The sequence below is a fragment of the Quercus suber genome, unplaced genomic scaffold (assembly GCF_002906115.3).
Source record: "Quercus suber isolate HL8 unplaced genomic scaffold, Cork oak 2.0 scaffold_346, whole genome shotgun sequence".
In the NCBI taxonomy this organism is placed as follows: Eukaryota; Viridiplantae; Streptophyta; class Magnoliopsida; order Fagales; family Fagaceae; genus Quercus; species Quercus suber.
In genome coordinates this window covers 337,540-355,105 of record NW_027069798.1, presented here as the reverse complement: position 1 = coordinate 355,105, position 17,566 = coordinate 337,540, and the positions used below count along the sequence as shown (strand labels likewise).

The following is a 17,566-nucleotide window of genomic DNA, read 5'->3' as shown; positions in this document are numbered from 1 at the left end:
TTAAATTTAAATCAAATTATCGTAATTGATTATTATTTTAGTTTTTTTTTCCTATAATTAATTATTATTTTAGTTAGTGTTAGATAAGATAAGGTACAAAATTTGAGGAACCCTACCCAAGTACTGTCCCTAAACCTAAGTCCCATATTGTATAACTGTATAAGGTAAGTAAACGGTATGTCGTTCAAACGGATAATACAAATATTTCTATTCTCCATGACAACTCCAAAACGCTTCTGAAAGCCAAGTAATAAGAAAAAGGAAAACAACCAAAAAAATAAGTAAAACAGAGAGGAAGAAGAAACGCAAAGCTGAAGCTCTTCACTGTTAAAATCTGAGTCAGAGTTCGATATACGCAGACTTTTTCTATTGTAAGTTATTTATTTATTTATCTTTTACATTCTGGGCTTTGCAAATCGAATTTGCTGTAATATACCCAATGTTTTTTCAATGAAAGTTCCTCATTTAGCAATCTTTAAGTGGAATTCATCTTTCAGAATGATTTTCAAGAAAACCCAATAGCTTTTTTTGTTGAATGAGTCTCTTTATCGGGGTTATTTACTTTTTCTTCTATTTTTTTTGTTTATGGTTATCATGTGTTAATTTTTTCTAGCTTAGTGTGCAAAACCCAGAAAGGAATAGGGGTGAAAATGTCCCAGAATTCAAAACCGTTTGAGAAATTTACAAGTGGGGAGAAAAAAAAAAATCAGTGAAGCTAGGGGAAAAAAGCAGCTCAACTTTACTTATGTTAGAATTTAAAGAAAGGAAGAACCATGAGACTTTGAGACTTGAGAGTAAAAAGAATGGGAAAGAATACAACAAATCAATAATGTGTGTGTGTGTGTGTGTAACATGAGACTTGGAAACTACTAGACCAACCCCTTAATATTGGTACTCGTGTGTGTGTGATTTGAATTTCTTTTGTGGGGTGGGGATATGTGAATGCATAAGGCATACCAATCTCCTGTAACATACAAAAGAAGGAAGTTTTAGCAAAGAAATAACAATATAGATTTCAAAAAATTTTGTTTGAGGTAATAATTTGTTGAAAGGAAATATGTGAATTTGTGTTGCAGTTGTATTTGTAATAATTAAAATCTGTGAGTTTGAAAGTGGTAACGCAATACCGTTGCTGTTTTGACAAAAAGGAAATCCAATACAGACTTACCCCATTATAAGATAGATGAACTGCACATTGGAGGTTATAATTTGTTGAAAGTAAGAATGTGAATTTTGAGTGGCAGTTGTATTTGTAATAAAATTTGTGAGTTTGAAAGTGGTAACACAATGACAATATGGTATCCAAGAGTTACAGTGAAGGTTGTGTTAGCCATTTATTCATCAGTGCTCAAGCTTTTTATATTAATGTTGCTGATCAGGGTGCATAACTTTGTTCTTTCTGTAAATACCATTCTTTGCTTTGCTATGATTATATTGTTGGCATGTTATGTTATAGGTGTTTGCATAAATAGAGGACTAGCCTTTGCACATATGCAATGAGTCTCAACACTTTGATGGCATTAATGAAAATTAACAAAAATTTGAAATAAAATCAGAATAGTTATTCCGTATATAGATGTCAAGTTTTCAACCTCTCTAATGTTTTCTAGGTGCCTGCAGTTATATTACTGATTTTCTCAGTGTCTTCTCTATTACCTAATAAACAGTTACTTGCAGGTTATTTCATGTTAATGGCAATTACGTTCACATTGCCTTACTGTCAAAGAAATGCTATGCTTCCGTTATCTCCAACACAAGTTTTTAGATCAAGAGTTGCCATTGTGTGCATTGCATCAAGTTTTTGTCAAACTAATGTATTTAGCCAGAAACTCTGCTCTGAGTGCAGTTTCTTTCCTGTAGCCCGACTATCTTTAGTCAATTTCAAGTAAGTCTCTATGGCAATTGATGCTCAAATTTAATGCATTTAGTATTTTGTGCTGCTAGGATTTGGTGGGATATTTCATGGAGTACTTATATATCACTTAATATGCTCATTGAAAGATAGTGTAGCATAATGCTATTATACTTCAAAATTGGTGGAGTGTTGTATACTAGGCAATTGCTTTGTTTGCTTCAGAATCTAGTTATTTCTCATATACTTGTTGATTTGCTTTTCTCAACTGACTGCTATATCAAATCCATATTTCCATGTCAAAAATTCTTAGTTCAGTAAAGACTATTTTTTTCAACTTATTCTTTCTCACTCGGGTCCTGTTTGTTTTAAAAATTTATAGCATGGTCATGATTCTGCAAGGGAGAAGATCTTTTTCACTACATGACAGATATTGCAAATCAATTAAAATGTCTCTGTGCATAACTTTAGCCTTCTGTTTGAACTGTTCAGAAGGATGACTTGGTCCATTAGGAGCAATGTGGATAGCAGCGGATTTGATCCTTCTCCCACAAATAACCCCAATGGAAGAACACGTTTAATAAGGGCATTTCAAGCTATTCGCACCAAGGTAAGTGCACAAATTCAGGAGATACGGAAAGATCTTCCAATGAAATTACTCTTTTTCTTGGTGGGGTTTTACTGTGCAACTGCCTTTGCTACTGTTATTGGGCAAACAGGTGATTGGGACATTCTATCTGCTGCCTTAGCGGTGGCTGTTGTTGAGGGCATTGGAGCCCTCATGTACAGGGCTTCTCTTCCTTTAGTGAACAAGATGAAAAGCCTGATTACCATGTTTAACTATTGGAAGACTGGGCTTTCCTTAGGTCTCTTCTTGGATTCATTTAAATATGGAATGGATGACTTTTTTGGGTCAGTTAACCCCTTTAATTTTGAAATAGATTTGTTCCACATAATCTTGTAACACTTGGCTCTTCAAATACGTATTTTCTTGCTAAGCATAGTGAAATGATTGGAAAGCATGAGTCAGGACCTGAGTAATATTGCAAACTGAAAGCCATGGAAAGAAAATGAGGGTCATACACATACATATTGCTCATGAGTCGAGGCAGTAAGGATATGCCTGATGACATTGAATTAAATGTGGCATACAATATGGAGATCTTGCAACTAATCTATGAAGAGGGAACTAAACTAAGTTGAGCATGTGCTTAGGAGTCTGCTCCCTTTTGCTGGCCTTCATGTTCATTTCTGTTGCATTTTTTCTGGGAGTACAAACATTGCTTGGCGTCGGTGGAATTCTACAGCTATATGTATCCATTCTGCTGCAGCATTGATTATCATGTTGCTTTGCTTGGCATGTAACATCTTTCACACAAACATTTGGTTGGGCTCTGCAGAAATGGCAAGTTTCTAAAATTGATCAAGCTATATGTCCGCCCAGCTCATGATGTTAAATCTCATGATTGACAATACCCATGATGTGATCCGGAAGAACCTTAGATAAGGCGGTGTATTTGTTTGTCCTGGTTTTGTTTTTTAGGGCACTGGCCTTTAGTTGCTACATTACACACACTGACAACTTACAAGAGTCATTAGTTAGAAAGGCATATTTGCTCAGTTTAACTTTCAAAAGAAGAACAGATGTCACAGGCCTACAATAGTGTATACCACAAGATGTTTGCCGAGGTGGACCCAGTTGAGATCGAGGCCTTTTATCTTAGCATGGGTGCATCTAGAATATCTGAAGTCAAGAATCGAGGCTGCCTCCCAGAAATTTTAGACTTGAAGTCAAGAATGTAGAATATCTGGTTGTTTTCCGCTTAACTCCATTTTGTCCTTGGACAAACAGATTTGTGACAAGGTTGTTTTTGGTTTAGTCTTATGCTTGAGCTGTATTGAATCTTGGTTTGATGACAGATTTGATGATGATGAGGATTACTGTTTATTTTAACCTGAATATTTTTTTCCTAACATTGTACTCTCTCTCTCTCTCTCATGTATGTGTGCACATTTCCTGTGCAGCACCTAGTATTTAAACTTAGGCACCCCCCAACAGAACCATTTAAACCTTGAATCAAATAATAAGTGGAATCCAATACCTTTGTCCATCATCTAGAGCTGAGATTTCCTTTGTATCGTGGGCTCATATCAGTGTTCTTTTTTATTTAAAAAGAAGAAGAAGAAGAAGAAGAAACATGTCAGTTTGTAAGTAATGCATGAATTTTCAGGTGCCTATCAGTGAGCATAGTCAATGGAGCAAATGATAGTAAGTGGGCACAGTGTTGGTTTTAACCTAGTGTTCTCGTATCACATTCCTCTCATGTTTAAACTCAAACCCAAGTTGCATTCTGTATGCCATCTACAAATTCCATATCTGAATCAACAAATAGCTAGAGTTTTGTTTCCAAATGTCATCAAACGAAAAAGTGAAATGACATTAGCAACATAATTACATTATCAATATTATTTTCAAGTTTAACCTAAATAAGAACAGGGAGGATAGAGCTGATTCAACTTTACATCAAATACCATGCAGCAAAAGCCATTGAAAGACTCAAACAATTTACAGGCATGGTCTCGTACAAAAACCTTAGACAAATGTGAAGTTCTCTATCAAAGTAAAACCTATTTGGCAGGCAATTTTTAATTTATATCAATTATAAGGAACGTGCAAGTGTTAAAAAGTCTTGATTGTGATCCAAGCATAAAGGAAAGCCTGCGATCATGTATCAATACTAGGGCCTGGATATGCTGGTAGGCTCATAATCCGCTTGTCCAGGACAGGAGCTCCAACAGTGAAATGATACAGACTCTGATAGTCTGATCCTTTCAACTTGAGGATCTCATGCACTGCAAAATAAACCAAACAAAAAAAAGTTTTTATTATTACAATTCTAGGACCTGTAATATACAAGAGATCATACAATGAGAGTCCTGTGACATACAATAACAAGTGGAACTTTTTTAACTGTACATAAGCAAGAATTGGGTCCAATGCTCTTGTACACTGGATTCGTTGAGACGTGGACATGTAACAAGTGTTTGACATATGCCTGCATCCCAACAGGTCCAGTTCTCCTACTTTGGTTTAAAACAATTTTTTTTTATAAGTAGATAGTGGGGAGGGGAGACGTGGGGTTCGAACCACAACACCACAAAAGATACCGACTGGGCTATCACTTGAACCTCATGTTTAAAACATAATTTTTCTAGACTAGCACGACAGTTATGGAGTTAAGAACATTTTTCAGATCTTCTAAAATTTTAAATAAATTTATGTGTAATATTGGTTTTTAACATTCAAATTGAAAGAAATTACACCAGGAAGTATATAATTATTGCAATGGCAATCCAAAAATGGTTCTACTTAGTTCAGATTCTGACTTTCTTTTGGAGGTTTTTCTCGTGCTGCCATTCTCTCTCAAAATTCTCACCAACTTTGATAATTATTTCATCATTTTCCATATTCCTTGAACATCATTTTCATTTCTTAGTTATAATTTCATCAAAGCCTTTTACTTCTACAGTTCTTCAAGGTTTATAATCCTGTGCCACCTGCTCGTCTATGAAAATTGTCTCTAGTTCCCATTTGGAATTCCGTAGGGTTATCATGTGGTGTTGGTGTCTCTAAAGGAACATGCAACTTTTCTTAACCCCACAACCTCACCTTCCATCTTACTCTTAAAAGGAAAAAAGTGCCATTTGAGATAGAGTTCGTTGGCTCAATAGATGTACATGCATAAACATGATAACTATAAATGTCTTGAAAGACTTTTGTGTAAAACCAATCTCTCTGTATAATATGAAGCCAACTTAGTTTTAGGTCATTTTTTGTTGCTGTTGTTTGCTGTCGTTTCTGTTGTTGGTAAGTAAAAAAAAATTATTTCAAAGAAAAGAATGACAGCCATTTGGTTGATATGTGACTGGATAACTGGCCACCTGTATGTTCATCTTTATAAATGCAATATCACATAATACCTAGAATAGATTCATAGTAATCATTAGGAAATGTAGATTTTGAGATTATCATGACTCTTACGTAGACAATAACAGTTACTCTTATACAGGCATGGCCTCCGGCTTTTAAAATTTAAGACTCTGGTTGAAGTAAGCAACAAACAGTTGGGAGTCATTTTTCAGCATGGCGTTGTGAAAGCCATCTCTTGCACACTTCGGAATAACTCATATGAGAGAAAGACTGTTTAGAACTTGGAAGAAAAATACATGGAAGGTAGATTGCTCTGGGACCTGAAATTGCTAATTCACAAAGTCCATATTCCAAAGAATGCTTCCAGGTTCAACTACTTTGAGTCAGGATTTTAGTTGTCTTTACACCAGTCATATGAAATTACAACACATCACCTATGGTGAACCAAAAATTTCATCTTTTTCTGGTGCAGTCTTTCATTGTGCTAATTTTTCAACCATTTCTTTTATTAGTCCTCACCACGTGAACCAAATTCTTGGTTTTCTGACTTGATTTTTGTATTATGAAGTCCTGAGGGATTCAAGGGGGTGTTTCTTTTACCTGGGGAAGCATTTGGGGACCTATGGTGCCTCATAAGGTTGCTTTTTCACATGAACATCAACACTGGGTAAGATCTCAATACTGATTGTGGATTGGTGTTGCATGTGTGACAATAGTGGAGAGACTGTGGAGCATCTCTTGTGTTTGGTCTATTTGGAGTATCTTGGATTATACCAAAGGCGACAGTTCAAATACTACCTTTTTGGCAAGGAAGGTTCCATAATCAAAGGGGTGTAAGAGTTGAGTTTGGGGAGCTGCTTCTTTATGTATTTTGTGGACTATATGGCAAGAAAGGAATAGCAAGAACTTTGATAGTGTTGAACGTCCTATTCACGTGATTACTGTCCTTATTACAGTCTTTGTACGATTGGATAAATGCCTTAGGCAGCATCCTTATTGTAGCATTCTTTGATTTTCTATATTCCTAGAATTTTAGATTGTAATTGGTTAGGACTAGTTGGTACACAACCAATGGAATCGGCTAGTTCTTTTTTAATGAATTATTTTTATTCATCAAAAGAATCTAGGCATTACTTGATATTTTTTTCCATGTTAAATTGAACATGCCTGATTTGTTTTTCAACATCTTCTCAGTCAATGTGGAAAAGCATTTGCCTTAATTCCCACTAGAACTTAGATTTTGGCATAATCAGTCTAAATGCGTAACATTTATCTGTTTTCTGCAAAAAAATTTGCGTGAATTCTCGATTACTATGAACAATTGCAACTAAATTGAGAACCCTCTGCCAAAATAACAGTGAGGAAAAGAAGCTTACCAGGATCATCAAAGTAACAGCCAATTCCAGTTGCAGATATGCCGACAGCATGAGCTTCAAGGTACAACACCTGTCCAAGAACTCCAGTCTCCCAAAATAATCGAGGATACATCCATGTATTCTTCTCACGCAATGTACTCTCAAAACGAGCCACCATACCAAGACTAAAGCAGCCATGACTAGCAATTTCCTGCATATAGGTGCATTATTTTTTAGCTATTGGCAAACATGCAAAAAGGCAAATCTCATTGTCAATTCTACTTCCATTAAGAAATGAGGTTATTCTTCTGCACATAAATGGGAGAATTGAATAACTGATAGGTAAAGGAACAAATAAGAATTCAAATTACTCTCTGGTCCATTGAATTCAGATAAATTTTAAACAGTTTTTCATGATATCATTCAAGAACAACAACCACCAAACCTTACTCCCAAAATATCATTCAAAAACAATCAGTCAAAAATTTCAAGACAAATACTCAAAAAATAATGTTTCTGCTCAAAGGGTGCAGCTCATCTTATAATCCATAAGAAAGTTTTCTAGTTGTTTTCAAATTATTCACGGATTTTTTTTTCCTTTTTGCCAGGAGAAAATATTGGCAAATTAGTTATGGGGAAAAAGATTCATGTTGCTTAGTGTCTTGTAAAGAGCTTTGGTCATTTTGCATGGTGCTTCAAAATACAAAATCCAAAAGCAAATACCTTTTTTATTCACTAAAAGGAAAATAAAGAGTATATGAAAGTCCATATCATTTTCATTTCTAGGATTCATACTTTAGTAGTAGCTCTTTCAACTTCATATTCATGACATAGATAAAGTATTGAACATCTATACCCCTTTTACACATGTTTATATTCCAGTCTCTGAACAACTCTAATGATAAATGAAACATTCAAAATGATAAAAACCATTAAAATGTGACACACCTGATGGCACGATAATTTTTCAGAGAGCCTGTAATACAAAGAATCCTTCAGAGATCCTGAAGATGTATCAAGTCCATACAGAGGGAGATCATCAGGGCACCCATCTGGTTTTGCCCACGCAAAATTAGAACTCATAGAGTTCTTAAGCTCATGAAAGTGGTCCTCATTCCTCACCAGGAAATACAGCCCTGCCGGCAACCCTGTCACCCTATGAACAAACAAAACAGCATGCACCTCAGCATCCCAAGGAAGCGCCCGGAACGGCAATGCCAGCTGTCTTCTTTGCTTCCCTCCACTTCCACAACCCGAAGGAAGGCAATGTAACAGTATCTGATAAAAAGTATCTCGGTGAATTGCAGTAACTCCGTCCATATCCACCGCACTTCTGCGCTTCCTAACAACTTCCCTAACCGTAAAACCTTTATAAGAACCTTCATTGCGAACACCACTACTCTTAAATGGATCAATTTCAAGCCTATCTCCTATCACTAACGGCTTTTTCACCGCCTCAGCAGTTCGATAAATTATATCCCAACAAACATGCTGTTTACTAAGCAAATTAGGCTTCCCCTTCCACTCCAATTTAGAAAACTCCGAAATTGCAGAACTCAATTCTTTATAATTCACATCAAATTGTTTACCAACTCCATTAGGAAAAACTAATAGCAAGCAATCAGGGTGTTCAAATTCAATCTCCGGAAACTTACCCTTAACAGGCCTAGAGGGGAATTTGAATTCCGGGAAAACTTCAAGCCCGAAAAGCTTCTTCAATTCCACATATCCCAGACCATCCAAAAGCTTCACATCCCAACCAAGGCCCGCCGCAGCCATTGTCACCGCGGCAATAGCATGGCCAACATCATGATTGCAGTACCGAAAGGCGCGCTCGCCGTACTTCCAAGCCTCTCTCCAGAAAATGGAGGAGAGCCCCACGAGAAAAGAGTTCTCAGGAAAGAAATTGGGGAAGAACCCAGATGGGATTTCGGCTCTAAGCTCCAAAGAATGCTCTTTTGGAGCGTAATGCGCAACAAAAGGTGAATTAGACAAGGACTCAATTGGTGGAGCAATAATATAGGCTTCCGTGGGGTGCAAGTTACCACTACTGGGATTAACCCTGAGAGACCAGGTGGAGTATCCAGTGGATTTCCAAGCCGAGAGAGCGAGAGAGTCATAGAAGAATTGAGAAATGGTGGAATGGGAAATGGGTTTTGGAGGAGGGAGAGAAAGGAAGAGAGAGGAATATAGAGGAGCATATGCATCATCGGGGTTTTGCTGTAAAGTTTGGTTTTTTTGGGGTTCGGTTTGAGTTGGGAAGTGAAGGAGAGGAAGGAGAGGAGCAGAGAGGTAACGGCGAAAAGGGTTGGGCTGGTTAGCCCAGTCGAGGCCGTGTGGTCCTCGTGCGTACTTGTCGAAGTTGTGCTTGGTTTGGTTGTGGTATTTGAGGACTTGTATAAGGTTTTCGTTGTGTAAGTCTTCTTTGGGTTGTGATGAAGAAGAAGAAGAAGAAGAAGGGGTGGAAATTGACATGGTAATAATGGAGGTGGGGATTAAAGTTTTGGTTTTGGCAGTGAGGAATTTGAGTGTGGAGGTTGTTGAGGGAAAGAAATGGCAGAAGTGAGAGTTCTGTGAGGTTAGAGAGAGAGAGAATCTGGGACTAGAAAGAAGCGGTTGCATTGCAATGGCATCTATGAGTTTTAAACTTTTTCTTCTTTTACTCTTCGTGTTGTGGGGTTTAAAGCCAAGATTTCTAGAATCTTGTTCTAGAGTCTAGAAATGGACCCCAAGTTTTGTGCTTTTTTGTGGATTCTTATGTTTTTAGGCAAAAGGGGACTTACAAATTTCCAACAACCTCGGAGGACTGTACTTTTGTTGTTTTTGGGCTTTCATATTACAAAAGAGAGAAATGTATGACTTCATTTGTTTCTGGATTATCAGTCATGTCACACTAGCAATAAGGAGGAAAGGATTGGGCCAAGTAGTGAGTGACAGAAAGAGTAAGGGAGGTCTCATAAAGTGGGCTACTATAGATGAGAGGAGAGGCCTATTGGTAAACCACAATTTGAGACGTGTTGGGCTTTCTTTTTTTTTTTGGTAGAAAAGGACTGCATTGCATTAACTTAAACTGGCAGGGTTAAGGCATAGCCTCTCATATTACAACCCTATCGAATCATAATACATAAGCATATTAATGTCTGAAGGTGAATCTACATAAATCACAAAATCCTGACTTTGGAAAGCTACCAGTTTAAGGCATAGCCTCTCATAGTACAACCCTATCGAATCAAAATACATAAGCATATAAATGTCTGAAGGTGGATCCACATAAATCACAAAATCCTGACTTTGGAAAGCTCCCTTTTTTGCTAGTTTGTCTGCGCACTGGTTCGCCTCACGGAAGCAGTGCCTAATCTTCACTTTGGTATCTTCCCCATGAGTTGCCTGCAGTCCCAAATAAGAGAGTAGTGAGCATTGTTACTGCACAAATTGCAAGCCAACCATCCATCACCACTTTTGGGCTTTTTGTACCTACTTAAAAAACTATAACAACCACCGTTATCTATATCATATCATATACTATATAATAAAAATTGGGGTTAGATATTGTGGTTATGCCAAGTGACTTTACCAAAATGCAGAAACTTTTGTTGATTTAAAAAAAATAGATATATATATATATATATATATATATTTTTTTTTTTCTTATCTTTTTCTCCTATAATCTTTAAGTTGATAAAAATCTTAATTTGATTACAATTCAAATTCTTCATCTAATCCTTTTATTATTAATATAATTAACTACGTAAAAAAGTTTTTACACTATTAGTATTTTACTAGCCGTAGGTTTCTCTTGACTTCCAAATTCTTTATTTTATTATTTTTAAATTAATTAAAAATCTTAATCTTTAATTCAAAATTCTACATTAGTTAATCCTCTTTCAAGTTGATATATCATCTATTTTTTGGAGATGAGAAACTCACGCCAATATATAAATCCCCAAGACATAGCCGGTATGTATTTCTCTTTTTCTTATATAGATAAACTCTTTTTAGGGGTTTTACTTATTTTCTTCTGGTTGTCAATCTTCTTGCGGTTTTTAATTATAAAATTCAAACCATTTTTTTTTTTTTTTTTTTTTTGAGAAACAAAATTCAAACCGTTTGAAAACATAGTTAATTGAAGTTCTAAATATGCAGTTGCAGGTTGGATAAACCATTGTCTATACCTTTAATGCTACAAGTATGTCTTATCAACAGAAATAGATTAATTTATTAGATAATTCCTAACAATGAATTTCTTGATTATTCCTAATTACTTTGTTAAATGATTGTTGCAACATTACATGGTTATTTTGATACTTGGTTAAATGATTGTTGTTGTCGACCTCACATGAATTAAAGAATTATTTAGATTAAATTCTTCACAGTTTATATATTTATTGCTAATATATCCATACATCTCAACTTTAATTAAAAATTATATGTTCTACACTTCTAGAGAGAGAGAGATTTGGGCATGCAGGACCTTGCCAAAAGTTATTACTTCTTAATTTTCATCATATCAAATGTTAATGAAGTTATTTTCAATTAGAGATCTCCTTTTATATTAGTTACATAATTATCTACCATCTTCCATTAAATTAATTTTGGACTTATATATGATTTTTTTTAATAGAAAAACTTTACTTTATTTTTATTATCTATTTTGTTATTTACTTTTAATTAAATTAATAAAATATTTTCTTTAGTTTATACAGAGTTCTTGATTAAGCCGTGCATTGTACAAACATAATGCTAGTATACTATAAAACCAAAACTTCTAACTTTTATTTGACTCTTTTTTTTTTTTTTTTTTAACTTACCATATAAGATTTGAAGCTCTTACAATTTTCCACGTTAGTAATTTTTTAATTTTACTTCCTAAGAGCTTGCCACATAGGATTTAAAGCTCTCATAATTTTCCACATCAACAATTTTTTTAAAAATTAATTAAAAATACTCTCTTTCTCCCCAAAACAAAACCTGATAAACATCAGCACTATTTTTAATAAAAAAATAAAATAAAACAGATTGACTCTCTTTCTCCCTTCCGAACAAATTATAACACGCCATTGGAGAAAAAAAAAGAACACGCACTACAAAAAACCGGGGATAGCACCAAAAAGTGCCGCTACACAAAAACCCTAGAACCTGCACCTCTTATTACCTTCCTAAGACACAATTCCTAAGACACAAATCTCTCTTTCTCTCTCTACGTTTGCACCTCTTTCATGCTACACAACTCTCGCCTCTAAATCTTGGTACATACTTTTTTTCTTCATCTAGGTTTTTAGTTCGTAGAGAGCTATGTTTTATACCTATAACTTTTGCATATATTTTTTCATGCCCTTTTAGTTATCGTTGAGCATTCCTAAATTTGCACCTTTGCTTGATACAAGGATGAGGAGATAAATGGCTTCATGCCCTTTTAGTTATTCGTTGAGCTGTGTTTTTGTTATTGTTATTGTTTATTTCTTTATCTTTCACCTCTTGCCCAGGCCTTTGGAGACTCAATATGTGAAGATCATGCAAGTACTCCCATGTAGTTTTTATATATTGTAAGGATTAAGAAAGGTTCTCGGCTTTTCTTTGGGAATTCTTTACTCTTGGCTTTCTTTCAGCATTTTATTATTTTCATTACTTACAATCATTACTTCAATTGTTTTGTTTATGATTTATTTTGTTCATTGTTTAGAGTTTAGACCCAGTAACACATAAGATCTATCAACATATTGTGAAATTTCTATCGCTAAGGCTAGATGTAAGAGAGCTTGAGAGAGAAAGTAAACAACTTTGACATAACATTTGGAGTCTTATTTCAAGTACACACAATATAATTCAATTATCATAGTTGTTTTAGAAATCTACTTTATATTGCTTGCATATTGATTTGATCCATTTTATCTTTGACTATTTCTTTGTAGATGCTTATAGGGAGCTCAATTAGTGGGAAATTCAAAAGGTGAGTTTGAAAAATCCTAGAGATCTTATGGTTATTAGGATCAATATGATTCTGGTAACCTCACTAATGGTATAGTTTCATAATCAATTTGAAATTTTAGTAAATTATTTGAGTCCACCACAGAAACAGGCAAGTTTTTGTGCGTAGCAAATTAGCACGGGTTTGTGATTTATATAAAATAAAATTTTTTAAAAAAATTTATGATGTGGGGTGACACGTATTACGCTCTCTTGAAACTAAGAAGCTTGATCCTCTGCCATGTGGCATCTAAAAGTAACAAACCTAAGTCAATATAGCTAACATGAAATGCACACACCAAGATGGTAAAATGCAACCAATACATATTAGAAAATAAGAATTATAAAAAAACGCATACCATATTATATACTATTACCAACAAGTTGTGCAGATTAGCCACTAATAGTAATGAACATTGAAAAGCCTAATTTCCACAAGAACGGCCACACAAATGTATCCAAAAAAAAAAAAAGCAATGTAATAATATTTTTCTCAAAATTGATGACTTACTTGAACAAACTGACACCAACCACGAATGTGAAGAGAAGAGACCAATACGTTTCAACCAGGTAAATTCATTGTGGAACTAGAAGACTGCAACATGAATATACATTGCACGGGATCAGAAAAATAACGTTAAGCAAATCAGAAGCTTCCAAAAGAGCATTAATTTCACCAGTAGAAGAAACTAAATCATCATCAAAACGATCAGACATACTCATGATTATCAAGTTGGAATTTTTTGAACTTGTCTCGATTCAAATTCAAGTTTAGTGGAAAACATAAGTTGGCATTAACTGGGCCACAAGACAGTATAGTGCTTCAAAGTTTACATGGTTGAGAATTAGCAATTACAGAAGTATATATATCTGCTTCGAAACCAACAGGTTTATCTTTATTGAAGTCGGAATCATTGTAGACACTAGACAGACAGCACTTCAATCAATTTACAGAGTCACTCAAAAAATTTGAGAAACTAAGATGTAAATGTTATCTTTGTATGCAAATTAATGAGTGAAATTTGATGATATGTTCATTTCATCGGTCTAACTAAATTTTCAACCATTTCTAATTATTTGTTAAGTACATTAAATGAAATTGAACCCATCAGCAATGGATACATGACAATTGACAACATAACCGAATCTAAGCAACAGCATGCTATGCTAGTTATCCAAATTATTCGGAAATTTAAAAATTTTCCAACCAAAACTTATTCCTAACTTTGGAAAACAGCAGAAAAATCCCAAGGATAAGAAGAACAAGTTACCTCTGACTCTGAGTTAACTTCTCGACCATCTTTTTGCACATACTTCCCATCAATCTGGATGTTGGGAATGTGGGAAATCTTGGCCCAATCTTCTCCTGATCCTTTTTGGCAACGTTCACTCAAAATTGAACTGTGACGGACCTCCAGCATCTGTAGTGGAGCTGTTCGAAGGAAGTCTGGCAGCGACTTTAACTTTGGGCTACAGAGAATTGTCAACTGTTTAAGGTGTGGCATTATAGTAATGCAACGTTCCTCCTCTTCTCCTCCACTTCCTCTCATTTCTCCAATCCCAATCCAATCTTCCCACTCGTTCAAATAATGAAACGAGAGAGTTTTCAAATTTGGGAATATTTTTATTTTATCACATTTCTTGATTTCGTTTTCTATTCCCAAAAATTCAATACCCACCTTTTTCAAGCTCATAAAGAAAGTTATTTTTAATGATTTGAGAGACGGAAGCTTCCCCAAAGGAGGCAAACAATCTAACTGTGCGAAGCATGTGAGAGTAAGCCTTTTCAAATTGATCAGGGGCATCATCCAATTGGGAGACATCCTGGTGCCTTGATAATCATTAATGGATAAATTTACCAAGTCTCGAGGTGGCTCTAAGGCATTTAGAACCAATGCATCATTCTCTCCGCCAAAATATAGATTCAAATCACGAAGGTGTTTCTTCTTCTTAAGTTGTGCATTCTCGGCCTCAGTTACATTTGCAACATTCCCCAACCCTCTTATTTCAAGAGTTCCTTGAAGGTAGTTCAAATTTTTTAATTCTTCAAGTTTACATCCTTTGTTGTCATCCTTACCACTTACAAAGAAATATCTTAATGTTCTAAGAGAAATCAATCTTCCAATTCCTCTTGGAAACTCTAATTTTCTATTTAAAGAAGATACACCCAAAATAAGATGTCTTAAGTTAATTAGTTTACTCATCCCCTGCGGCATTTTCTTGAACCCATCACTCCGAATATTGACCTTCAATGTTTGTAAATTGCATAGATTGCAGATGGTTTCAGGTAATTTGTCTCCATTGTAATTAACTAAATTGAGATACCTTAAATGTATGAAATTTTGCACGGTATCTGGAAGTTCCTTTGACTTACCATCTAGACAATCCAAAGTTAACATTCGTAATCTTCTAAAATGTTGGAATAAATTAGATAGGTTATAATCACTTCGATATACAAAATTGAGGGTGCGCAAATTTTTTGCACTATAAATGGACACAAGATTTTGGTCCTCTTTTGCAATTTCTAAACGCAAATGGTGAGCATTTCTACAATCTAATCCCAACTCTTTGTCACTATTGATTGTGAAGCATTCATTTTTTGTCATTAATTGTGCAAAGTCATGTACTATGTCATGCATTTTACACCTTATTATCTTGCCACCATAGTCTTTCACAAAATCTTGGAAGAAAGAGAGCATGGCTAAAGATTCGAAGTATTCTCCTGCTTTGATTTCCATCTCCATATTTTCTTTTGAATTGATATATCCTTGTGCCATCCACATAAAGACCAACTCATCACTAGAAAAGAAATAATCTTTTGGAAAGAAAGCACAATATGACAAACATCGTCTCAATGGAGAAGGCAAATCATAATAACTCAATAATAATGGTGCAAAAAGACCCCTCTCAACGTTTTCAAATTCCCACAAACTACTGTTTAAAACCATCTCCCATTGTTCTCTACTTCTCTTGAAGCGCATTAGACTCCCGAGAGTTTTTGCAGCGAGTGGCAAGCCTTTACACTTGTTTGATATTTGCATGCCAAGGTCTTCTAATTGCTTGCATTCCTTAGAATCCTTATCAGAAAATGCTATTTTACTAAATACCAACCAACAATCTTCGTCAGACAATACCTCCAAATTGAATGTGCGTGCACTACCCATCATCTTTGCAACGACGTTCTTTCGTGTGGTTACTAGAATTCTACTTCCATGGGCACCATATTTGAGTGAAAGTTTAAATGGCTCCCATAATGTAAAGTCTTCAGTCCACACATTATCCAAGACAAGAAAAAACTTCTTTCCCATAATTAATTCACAAATTTTTTTTAGCAAACTTTGCAATTCAATGATGTTTGGGTCACTACCTCCTAAGGTTTCAATGATTGCTTTGGCAACCTTACACTGATCAAAAGGTTCAGAAACACAAACCCATATTATGTTTTTCTCAAAGTGGTCTTGCACCTCAGGATCATTATAGGCTAATTGGGCAAGAGTGGTTTTTCCAATTCCACCCATGCCCACTAAAGAGATTACATAAGGGCTTCTTTCTTCTTCATTACCCTTGCCCAATAGAATGCTCACTAGATCACCCCTAACCTCATCACGGCCACATATTTCAGATCTATCAACAAAGGCAGTAGTTTTTCGATGCTCAACTACTTCAAAGGTAGGGCCTCTAGTCAGCTCAAACCCATACATCTCTCTCTCTCTTACAATCTCATCTAATTTTCTATTCAGTTCTTTTATCTTGTGAGCAATGTCGTGACGCAAAACAAGTTTATGAACTTGATAACAACAAGAAGGAGAGGGGATGAAGGGGCATACCTTCTTCTTCTTTTTCTTCACAATAGGATCATTTTCAGCAGCAGTTTCTTCTTCTTCTTCTTTTTCAATTTCTGATTTGATCATTGCAGTGTTCCACTCATCCAGCACGTTGTCCATCTCATAGGATACGTCCTTGAGCTTTTCTAACCAAAGCTTCACAGCATGCTCCTTCATTTGTCTCTTCTCAGCATCATCGAGCACCGCATACACAGTTCGTAAATTGCCTTCAAGCTTTCGGACTTCTTCATCAACGCCAACAACCAACCTTAACTCTTGTTTCGCCTCTCGGGTAGTGATTGTAGCAAACTGATCCAAGAGAACAGCAACAAGTTCAGCCATACCCCGATCGAGAGTGAAATTGCGATTCACAATACAAGAAACAGAAGGTGGAGAAAGGAAAAAAAGGTGGTTCACAAAGTAGAAACTGAAATTAATAGCAGCTGGTGTGCTTTGTTCTTCTTCTGTTCTCCTATATATTCGAGCTTTTCCACATCGTCAATGGACTCATTACCCACCCATATTCCTGATTGGCCGTGTAACTTACTGGGTAAGTATATAGGGACGACTTGTGGACTGGTGGGATGTCCCACATACAAGTGTTTCAATGAGCAAAGCATGGCATCCACTAATCCTATCT

At 35.6% G+C, this 17,566-nt stretch overlaps 3 protein-coding genes across 3 annotated transcripts; 1 reads left to right on the top strand and 2 right to left on the bottom strand.

Annotated features, from left to right (window-relative positions):
• The first annotated feature begins 223 nt into the window (after positions 1–223).
• On the top strand, positions 224–3,828 carry LOC111988711 (uncharacterized). Its single transcript, XM_024020507.2, has 3 exons — positions 224–371; positions 1,678–1,885; positions 2,345–3,828. The coding sequence occupies exons 2-3, from the start codon at positions 1,686–1,688 to the stop codon at positions 2,814–2,816; spliced, it is 672 nt and encodes a 223-aa protein (XP_023876275.1). The 5' UTR covers positions 224–371; positions 1,678–1,685; the 3' UTR covers positions 2,817–3,828.
• Positions 3,829–4,266: 438 nt separating this feature from the next.
• On the bottom strand, positions 4,267–9,889 carry LOC111988563 (uncharacterized). Its single transcript, XM_024020360.2, has 3 exons — positions 8,087–9,889; positions 7,160–7,349; positions 4,267–4,705 (listed from the first exon to the last, which is right to left on the bottom strand). Exons 1-3 carry the CDS (start codon positions 9,758–9,760, stop codon positions 4,578–4,580), a joined length of 1,992 nt encoding a protein of 663 aa, XP_023876128.2. The 5' UTR covers positions 9,761–9,889; the 3' UTR covers positions 4,267–4,577.
• A 309-nt stretch (positions 9,890–10,198) lies between these two features.
• On the bottom strand, positions 10,199–17,536 carry LOC111988543 (putative disease resistance protein RGA3). Its single transcript, XM_024020342.2, has 3 exons — positions 14,374–17,536; positions 13,614–13,697; positions 10,199–10,525 (listed from the first exon to the last, which is right to left on the bottom strand). Exons 1-2 carry the CDS (start codon positions 17,266–17,268, stop codon positions 13,665–13,667), a joined length of 2,928 nt encoding a protein of 975 aa, XP_023876110.1. The 5' UTR covers positions 17,269–17,536; the 3' UTR covers positions 10,199–10,525; positions 13,614–13,664.
• Positions 17,537–17,566: the final 30 nt, after the last annotated feature.

Excerpts from the sequence above, each read along its gene's own strand:
- LOC111988711 (XM_024020507.2), top strand. The coding sequence starts at position 1,686 with ATGTTAATGGCAATTACGTTCACATTGCCTTACTGTCAAAGAAATGCT. Across the intron at positions 1,886-2,344 it reads CTATCTTTAGTCAATTTCAA|AAGGATGACTTGGTCCATTA; the intron begins GTAAGTCTCTAT and ends TGAACTGTTCAG.
- LOC111988563 (XM_024020360.2), bottom strand. The coding sequence starts at position 9,760 with ATGCAACCGCTTCTTTCTAGTCCCAGATTCTCTCTCTCTCTAACCTCA. Across the intron at positions 7,350-8,086 it reads AAAAATTATCGTGCCATCAG|GAAATTGCTAGTCATGGCTG; the intron begins GTGTGTCACATT and ends ACCTATATGCAG. Across the intron at positions 4,706-7,159 it reads CTGTTACTTTGATGATCCTG|TGCATGAGATCCTCAAGTTG; the intron begins GTAAGCTTCTTT and ends TTTATTTTGCAG.
- LOC111988543 (XM_024020342.2), bottom strand. The coding sequence starts at position 17,268 with ATGGCTGAACTTGTTGCTGTTCTCTTGGATCAGTTTGCTACAATCACT. Across the intron at positions 13,698-14,373 it reads AAGTTAACTCAGAGTCAGAG|TCTTCTAGTTCCACAATGAA; the intron begins GTAACTTGTTCT and ends TTCATGTTGCAG.